Below are 8,884 nucleotides of genomic sequence, written 5' to 3' on the forward strand. Positions count from 1 at the left end.
CAACTATTTTTTTGCAAATGGAAAGCCAGTGACTTGAGGAAGGGCTGCTTTTTTCTAAGGTACACAGGTTACTGTGAATACTAGCCATGGAGCTGAGTGAGTATGAGATACAAAAAATGTAGTTGCCACAAATACTTGCTGAACACCTACTGTAGGCCAGGCACTCAGCTAAGTTTGTATTTAAGAATTGCTTTGTCTAATAAGGGTGCGTGTTTATGTACCTGCATGTTAAGTTGCTTCAGTCACTCTTTGCGACCGTATGGACTGTAGCCCACCTGGCTCCTCTGTCTATGGGATTCTCCAGGCAAATATACTGAAGTGGGTGCCATTCCCTTCTCCAGGGGATCTTCTTGACCCAGGGATTGAACCCATGTCTCTTAGGTCTCCTGCATTGGCAGGCAGGTTCTTTACCACTAGTGCCACCTGGGAAGCCCCCTGATAAGGGTGACATAATTTTAATACCATACTGCAATGAATGGTGGTTAATTTCTCATTCTCAAAGAAACAGAGGTCAAGTGTCGGTACATTAAGGAAGGCTTCTTAGAGAAAGACTTCTAAATGACAGTAGATTAATGGGTGAAGTGTTGCAACTTCAAAGCCTTTGACATGAGAGAAACGTGAGTGGCTAGAAGCAGAGCTCCAGAAGGTTTGGAGAAGGAAAAAGAGAGATGCCTTGTGTGTATGTATGTTAGTCGCTCAGTCATTTCTGACTCTTTGCAACCCCATGGACTGTAGCCTGCCCAGCTCCTCTATCAGTGGAATTCTCCAGGCAAGAATACTAGAGTGGGTAGCCAGTGGGTAGCCATTCCCTTCTTCAGGGGATCTTCCCAACCCAGGAATCGAACCTGGGTCTTCTGCATTGCAGGCAGACTCTTTACCATTGAGCCACCAGGGAAGCCCTAATAAGATGCCCTGATGGAAGGTAAAGGGAAGTGACCATCAGCCTGTTAGAGACTATGACTTTAAGTACCTGCTGGACAGGTCCTGCAGCAGTTTCCAATCCACAAACTGGGTATCCGGCAAGGATAAGAGAGGGGCAAAAGTTTGAAGTCCTGAACCAGACTACCACCATGAAGGTCTGTTCCTGATTCTGAGGAAGCTCCTAGCAGAAGACTACAAAGCTACAGGGAAAAGGGTTCTCTGGTACCCACCCCTTCCAGTCCTGGTTACTGCTAAGGAGGAGTGATGGAAGTGGGGGAGGCTGGGGGAGGACACAGAGAAAGGAGTTGTGTGCCCAAAAGGCTTTATTGGCCTTGGGCAGAAATTGGATCCCATACCTCCTAGATGATAGCAGGGGGACGCGCTAGCAGGGTAGGCTTGGGGAGAGCAAAGATCTAATTCAAGTATCAGAGGAGGATGGTTTGGTGCCACACATAAGCTTAGAGGTAGAAGGATGCTTATCCAGCCAAGGATTAAAGCTGCTAGAATTTCCGAAGCAGGTGCCTGCCTGGCTTCCGGGATGGAAATGAAGTGGACCAGCGGTGGCCGGCTAGAGCCCCCGCCCCGGTGGGAGGGGGCGGGACGGTCCTGGGAGAAGGGCGGGGGGCGGGGCCAGGGGCCACTTAAGGCGGAGCCAGGCGGCAGAGCCCGGCAGGGTTGGCACTTACCCACGACGCCCCCTTCCCTGCTATGATGGCCCGTCAGTAGCAGGTTCCAGACCCCCCACGGGTATGTAGGCAGAGCTAGCACCAGCCAGGTGCGCAGAGCCACAGAGCTCTAGGGCACTCCGGGGGCAGCTCTGCCTGCTGCGCTCTGTGGTGCCTGGGGAGATGCCCAAGTGACGGGCGAGCTGGTGAGAACAAGAACGTTCCCTTTTGGCCTGAGTCCGCTGCATCTATGGCGCTGCCGGCCAGTCTGGTGCCTCTGTGCTGCTTGGCACTTCTGGCGCTGCCGGCTCAGAGCTGCGGGCCTGGCCGGGGACCCGTCGGCCGGCGCCGCTACGTGCGCAAACAGCTCGTGCCGCTGCTCTACAAGCAATTTGTGCCCAGCGTGCCCGAGCGGACCCTGGGTGCCAGTGGGCCGGCTGAGGAAAGGGTGACAAGAGGTTCTGAGCGCTTCCGGGACCTGGTGCCTAACTACAACCCCGACATCATCTTCAAGGATGAGGAGAACAGTGGCGCAGACCGCCTGATGACCGAGGTAAGGAGGGCCTCTCCCCACCTGCTCGAGGGCACATCAGTTTCTCTGCTCTCCTCTGGCAGCTGGCGGGGAGGGGTGTTGAGCTGAGTTTCATCTATAGAGACCTTGATCTCAAGGGCCTACCTCCACTTCTCACCACCCCCCCCCCCCCCAAAAAAAAAGAACACCTATGCTGGCTGGATTTAGTGATCAAGAGGGATCCAGGGAGAGGCTGGGCTGGGGAGGGGGAGGAGGGACTAGTGAGAGTGAAGCTGGGAGAGACAGGGAGGGCGGGGAAAGGAGGATGGCGGCAGGCGAGACGGGAAATGGCTGAGGCGTGGACCGGGGGTCAGCTACCGAGCCAGGCAGGAAGGGCTGGGGTGAGCTGGGGGCCAGGAGCTGGCTAGGCAGCAGACAGAGCTCTACCCTTAGCCTGGCTTCTGACCTGGTAATGTTAAAGCTCAAGGGCCAAAGAGACTGAAGGGGCTGGGAAAGTGGTGACCAAGGGACGGATCATCAGGGCCAGCTACCTGAGGAGGGGCTGGGCAAGAACTGTCTTTGGTATCAGGGAGGCATCCCAGAACTGGGGTAAAGCTATCTATCTAGAGTCTAAACGACTGTCTTGGAGCAAAAAGCAATCTCCAATGGGAAGAATAGATGGACCCACCTGAGACCCAAAGGGTTCCTGTGTCCCTCAAACGCAGTTTAGCTCAAGGACTTTCCTTGGAATTAAAAGGTTAAAATGAATTCAACAACTATGTATTAAGCATCTGCTGCAGACCAGAACCTAACCACCAACCTAGGGTGTGAGGAGAGGGACCACCTCTGGCCTGTGATCTCAACTGTCAGAGCTGGAAGGAAACTTGGAGGTCACATTCTTCCATCCTCCACCTCCCATTTTTACATCTCCGAGCTGGGCCCCAGGAGGAAAAGTGATTTAATCAAAGTCTTAAAACTAATTAGTGGCATGGCTGAGTCTAGAATTCAGGACTCCTGATTCTAAGTCCTATACACTTTCCATTACACCACCTAATTGTGTATGGGGTGGGAAGGTGGGAGGAGCGGGTGGGGGACGGATTTCCTCTGATTAACTGCCATAATTTTCCAGGTTACTTTGTTAGGAAAACCTGTCCAGGGGAGAAAGAATTCCCTGAAGCCTTACCTACCCAAAGATTGGGAAGGGGAAACGCCTTCCCTCCTTGGTCATGGAGTATCCTGGCCCTTTCCTCTGGCTTCCACCTGCAGCAGAGGGGGCAGAGAAAGGGACAGGACCAGGAGAATTTCTAACAGGCCCGGGAACCCCCTCCGTCCTGCTTATCTCCCACACCCTGGCTGCAAAAGGCCTTCATTGAGTTGGCTCTGCACTGGGCTGCTGCCCCCGCAGGTCAAGGCCTCAGGGCCTCCATAGGGGACAAAACGACAAAAAGTTGGAAGGAGTTACCACTTTTCCTGTCTTCCCCCTCCCCTCCTCTCCAACCCTGCGGAGGTGTAGAAGACTCGGGAAAGAAGGGCAGGGGGGAAATGTCCCTTTGGCCAGTTAGGAAAAAACCAAGTCCGAGGAGAGACTGGAGCGGGGAGAAGAAAAGGAAGCGGTCCTCTGCGCCTCCTCCCGTGAGGTCCGTGCTGTGGTGCGCGCCAAGGTCTCCGGCTCCCAGACTGGAGCAGCCGAGATAACCGTGGTCTCCCTCCCCCGGTGCAGGCTTCCAGCCACGGCTGCTTTTCCTCCTCTCCACTCCCACCCTGCAGGGGGCCCCCCAGATCCGCGCAAGGGCAGCTCGCGTTAGTCTCAGGTGCTACTCCCACGCCTTTCTGCGCCTTCTCTGGAACAAGAGACCGAGCGATGGGGGGTTCTCAAGGGTTGGCAGAGCCTGAGCTGGAACTGGGAGGGCTGGCCGCGCTGGGGGAGGGGACCCGGCGGGCCGGAGCTGGGATGGGGGGCGCGGCTTTCTGCCCTTTCCTCTCCCTGCGCCGGGGCGGCTGAAAAGCGCCTTTGTGGATGGAGCTGCTGAGTCCGCTTCTCCCGGCGCGTCCCCGGACTCGGCCCGGGATTCTCGTTCGGTTAAGTCATCCCGGAGAATGGCCATTGTACTTCGCGCAGCCCCCGCCACCCCAGCCCTTTTTCCAGCAGCGTAGATCCCGCACGGCTCCGCTTGGGCACCTCTGTGGGGGGCACTCGCACCACGAAAGGGTTAATGCTAGGGGCTGAAAGGAGGAGGAGGAAGGAAGGAAGGAAGCGGTGCCCGGTGCCAGGGAAGGCAACGAAACAAAAGATGAATCAGGAGGAGGGAGGGCGGCCGGGGCTTGGGGCGGGGGCCAGGCTAAAACAGGGGCTCCTCTCGCGGAGCCAGGCTGCTCAGCCCTTCCTTGACCAAGCTCCTACCCGCTCTCTTGCCCTCTGCCAGGTTGAGCTGAGGTTCAACTAGGGATGAAGGGCAGAAATCAAAAGTAGTAGGTTTGGGTGCTCCCTTTCAACCTCAGGGTGACTCCACAGGTCGCAAAGCCACCCTGGAAGGCGTAGATTAGCGACGACACCCGTTCAGATTCTCACTTCCCCAGCGCACTCAAAATCTAGGAGGGAGTGGTATGGGTGGGGGGAGGGGGGCGGCGGGAGAACAAGAATCAACCCTCCCGGCCAGGTCGCTTTTGCCCCGGTGGTGGTAGTCGTGGTACTGAGCAGACTGACTTTATTCCCCGCCAGCGTTGTAAGGAGCGGGTGAACGCGCTGGCCATAGCCGTGATGAACATGTGGCCCGGAGTGCGCCTACGGGTGACCGAGGGCTGGGACGAGGACGGCCACCACGCGCAGGACTCACTTCATTATGAAGGACGTGCCTTGGATATCACCACATCCGACCGCGACCGCAACAAGTATGGGTTGCTGGCGCGCCTGGCCGTGGAAGCCGGCTTCGACTGGGTCTACTATGAGTCCCGCAACCACGTCCACGTGTCGGTCAAAGCTGGTACAGTAGGGGGTGGGTGGTGAGGTCCCCTCGAGAAACTGAGGGTGCACAACCCGGTTGCGACCCTAGGGGAGCCCAAAGAGGCGTTGGCGTTGTTAAACCAGCCTTCCATTTCCGCCCGGTTGGGACCCGATCGGGGGGACGTGCTTGTTGTTCCGGGAATGGTGAAGTCTGTCCTGAGCTTGACCCACGTCCTTCAGAATCTTTACTAACATTCTGGAACCGCTGGTCTTCAGCCCTCTCTCTCTGCTTGTTCCTTGCAGATAACTCCCTGGCAGTCAGGGCCGGCGGCTGCTTTCCGGGAAATGCCACCGTGCGCCTGCGGAGCGGCGAGCGGAAGGGGCTGCGGGAACTGCATCGCGGAGACTGGGTGCTGGCGGCGGACGCGGCCGGCCGGGTGGTGCCCACGCCCGTATTGCTCTTCCTGGACCGGGACTTGCAGCGCCGGGCCTCTTTCGTAGCGGTGGAGACCGAGCGGCCCCCGCGCAAGCTGTTGCTCACGCCCTGGCACTTGGTGTTCGCGGCTCGGGGGCCAGCGCCCGCGCCAGGCGACTTTGCACCGGTGTTCGCGCGCCGGTTGCGCGCGGGGGACTCGGTGCTGGCGCCCGGCGGGGACGCCCTTCGGCCGGCGCGCGTGGCCCGCGTAGCGCGGGAGGAAGCGGTGGGCGTTTTCGCGCCGCTCACAGCGCACGGGACGCTGCTGGTCAATGATGTCCTGGCCTCATGCTACGCTGTTCTGGAAAGTCACCAGTGGGCTCACCGCGCCTTTGCTCCTTTGCGCCTGCTGCACGCCCTGGGGGCGCTGCTTCCGGGCGGGGCCGTCCAGCCGACTGGCATGCATTGGTACTCTCGGTTCCTCTATCGCTTGGCTGAGGAGCTGCTGGACTGAGCGTTCCAGGCATAGAAACCTCGTGGCATCCGTCTAAACGCGAGCGTGCGGGCTGAGATCCGGGGATATGCGCAGCAAACGATGCTGACTGGGGGGAGGGGTAGGGAGAAAATGGTTTAGGGGCAACCTCTAATTGAGAGGTTGGGTCCTAGGTAGGTGGTGGGGTTGATGATGGATACTCCTTGACGAGGACTATTTCTCCTCTTATTCCCCAGTGCCTCAGCCCCACTCGATTATTTTATTTTATTTTCTATTTATAAATTGTAATATAATGATCTGCTTGCCCAGCCTGGCAAGATGAGGGGCTGAGGCACGGTCATAACATTTCCCTACAAGTGGGCTAATAAAAGGAAGGGTTCCAGGAGCTTATTGGGAAATATCTCTATTCAGATGGTGATTTGCCTCCAGATTGGGGGAGGGGTATGGAGAAAGGGGACCATACCTTACTTCCCATCCCCCCTTGTTTCCCAGCAGGTCGTCCTGCCTTGCTTCCTCCTCTCTGGAGGCTTCCCTGTCGACCAGCAACAGAGACCAGAAGAGTCTGCCCTTTTCTAGGCTGCTAGTTCTTTTTCCCACCAGAGAGGACTAGCATTCTGCCCATGTGTCTGCATACCCGACTGTTGAAGAGACCAGGGTTATCCAAAGAACAAGACAACTCAAACGCATTCTTTCTCTGTTCATAGGGGCTCCAAAGGAGGTTCAAGCCATTTTAGGTACTGATACTTAAAGAATTCTGGCTCCCATTTGTTAGCCTGCACTCTCCCCTGCTCAAGAATCACCATAGCCTGCATTCTACTCGTGTGTGCAGTGGGGGTGGGGTGGAAGGGGGTGTCTACATGGGACTGATTTTTTTTTTTTTCTTCCCCTGGGAGGTCACTGGACCAACTGACAACTCATGGCAATTCCTCAGCTCAGTTCAGTCGCTCAGTCATGTCCAACTCTTTGCAACCCCATGGGCTGCAGGACGCCAGACTCCCTCTACATCACCAACTCCCAGAGTCTACTCAAACTCATGTCCATTGAGTTGGTGACGCCATCCAACCATCTCAGCCTCTGTTGTCCCCTGCTCCTCTGGCCTTCAATCTTTCCCAGCACCAGGGTCTTTTCAAATGAGTCAGTTCTTCTCATCAAGTGGCCAAAGTATTAGAGTTTCAGCTTCAGCGTCAGTCCTTCCAATGAATATTCAGGACTGATTTTCTTTAGGATGAGCTGGTTGGATTTCCTTGCGGTCCGAGGGACTCTCAAGAGTCTTCTCCAGCTCCACAGTTCAAAAGCATCAATTTTTCGGTGCTCAGCTTTCCTTATAGTCCAACTCTCACATCCATGCATGACTACTGGAAAAACCATAGCTAATTCATAACTGGTAGTCTCCATACATTCTTGATCAAGAGAAAGAACCTGCACAGAGGGCTGGAACCTGTTCTTCCTGATGGGCTGAGCACAGAGAGCAACTTCAGCCCAAATGTATGGCAGCAGAGGGGACATAGGCTCTCCAAGCAAGGGAATGTAGGAATTAAAAACTGAGCCCCCTTTCTGATCAGCTGTCCTGGTGGTTGTTTCTACTGGCTTCTTCCCCCTTTCCCTTTTCCCCTCTCCCATTATTGCCAGCTCTGCTTCCCTGGAATCTAGGCAGGCAGGTGCCTCTGAGTTAGGAATGGAAGCTCCAAGGGAGTTGCAGTACACTGGAAGGAGAGTGTCAGGGCCTGGAGGATGGTTAAGTGTTGGTACCACCAGGAGCCCACCCTTCCCTGTAGCCTCTGTGCTCTTCCAGGGCAAGGTCCCTGCTATGCACTGCCCTCTAGTGGCCTTCAGGATCGGTTCCCTTCTAGCCCCTAGGAAAGAGGAACTAACTGTATGCTGTACAGATGGTGGATGGATTTGTGCAAAAGAGCTTTCTCCCCCGAGGCAAGAGGGGGTGGATGGGCCTGTTAAGCTGCTGAGGCTGAGCCACAGGTGTCAAGGGCTGGTGAGGAGCCCACCTGCCTCTCATTTGGAAAGTGGTACTTTTGCATACCTCCTTCTTGGTTTAGTTCTGTGGCTCCTGGAAGCTGGAGGTATATTGTAGCCTGTAGTAATCCAGACTTTCAAGTGCATCCAAGTTAGCCTACTTATCTCCCTCACCCTGGGCCCCTTTGAGTTCAGTGTTTGGAGGTGAAAGCATACTTAGGGTTCCAGGTAGTGCTTGATAAAACCAACATTTGGAAACAGATGAAGTTTACCCTTGCTCAGTAGTAAAGAATCTACCTGCCGAGCAGGAGATGCAAGTTCAATCCCTGGGTGGGGAAGATCCTCTGGAGAAGGAAATAGCAACCCACTCTAGTATTCTGGCCTGGGAAATCCCGTAGACAGTGGAGCCTGGCAGGCTACAGCCCATGTTAGCGACTAAACGACAACTAAGTTTACCTTTATATCCTTCCACAGCCATTTCCCTCTGTCCTCGCCAGGTGCCCATTACCGCCACCCTTCCCCTTTCAGAGTGACTTCAGTAGCACACTCCAAACTGTGGACCTTTCCTACTTTCTACACCGTATACCCTTGTCTCATTCTGCCAGATCCTGATGCCCTCCTGTCACGTCACTCCAGGTGATGACTAAACTCATAAATTTCTGCGTTGTTGATGGGCTCCTTTTTTTTTACTGCTCTTTTCACATAATGCATCTATTTTAAAGGCCTGCTGAAAATAAGGCCTTCGATTCTTACCACCTTAATGTGTTGGGCAGGAGATACTTGGGGACTAGGAGAATTAATTGGTTTCCCTTAAACTACATCCCACAGACTACTTCCCAGGTCGAAGGCTCACCTCTCACCTCCCCCACTCGCACCCCCACTTTCATTCCTCATGATTCTCTTCCTCTTGAGGCCCTCCCAGCTTCCTAAAATAAAATTCATTACCTTCTCTCAAGCAGCAAAGAACACC

At 55.1% G+C, this 8,884-nt stretch overlaps 1 protein-coding gene and 1 non-coding gene across 3 annotated transcripts; one reads left to right on the forward strand and one right to left on the reverse strand.

Moving 5' to 3' along the window:
- Positions 1 to 824: 824 nt before the first annotated feature.
- On the reverse strand, positions 825 to 895 carry TRNAC-GCA (transfer RNA cysteine (anticodon GCA)). The gene has a single exon. It is a non-coding gene; the product is annotated as a tRNA-Cys (tRNA).
- Positions 896 to 1,560: 665 nt separating this feature from the next.
- On the forward strand, positions 1,561 to 6,757 carry DHH (desert hedgehog signaling molecule). Of its 2 annotated transcripts, XM_069580856.1 has the most exons (4): positions 1,570 to 2,139; positions 4,817 to 5,078; positions 5,342 to 5,921; positions 6,439 to 6,757. In XM_069580856.1, the coding sequence occupies exons 1-4, from the start codon at positions 1,837 to 1,839 to the stop codon at positions 6,554 to 6,556; spliced, it is 1,263 nt and encodes a 420-aa protein (XP_069436957.1). In that variant the 5' UTR covers positions 1,570 to 1,836; the 3' UTR covers positions 6,557 to 6,757. The 2 variants fall into 2 exon arrangements, with proteins under 2 accessions (XP_069436959.1, XP_069436957.1); XM_069580858.1 differs by lacking the exon at positions 6,439 to 6,757 and having other exon boundaries at positions 1,561 to 2,139; positions 5,342 to 6,331.
- Positions 6,758 to 8,884: the final 2,127 nt, after the last annotated feature.

This window comes from Ovis canadensis, chromosome 3 (genome assembly GCF_042477335.2).
Source record: "Ovis canadensis isolate MfBH-ARS-UI-01 breed Bighorn chromosome 3, ARS-UI_OviCan_v2, whole genome shotgun sequence".
Classification (NCBI taxonomy): domain Eukaryota; kingdom Metazoa; phylum Chordata; class Mammalia; order Artiodactyla; family Bovidae; genus Ovis; species Ovis canadensis.

Coding starts and splice junctions, on each gene's coding strand:
- DHH (XM_069580856.1), top strand. CDS start 1,837: ATGGCGCTGCCGGCCAGTCTGGTGCCTCTGTGCTGCTTGGCACTTCTG. Junction 5,079..5,341: donor CCACGTGTCGGTCAAAGCTG/GTACAGTAGGGG, acceptor TGTTCCTTGCAG/ATAACTCCCTGGCAGTCAGG. Junction 5,922..6,438: donor CAGCCGACTGGCATGCATTG/GTACTCTCGGTT, acceptor CTTGTTTCCCAG/CAGGTCGTCCTGCCTTGCTT.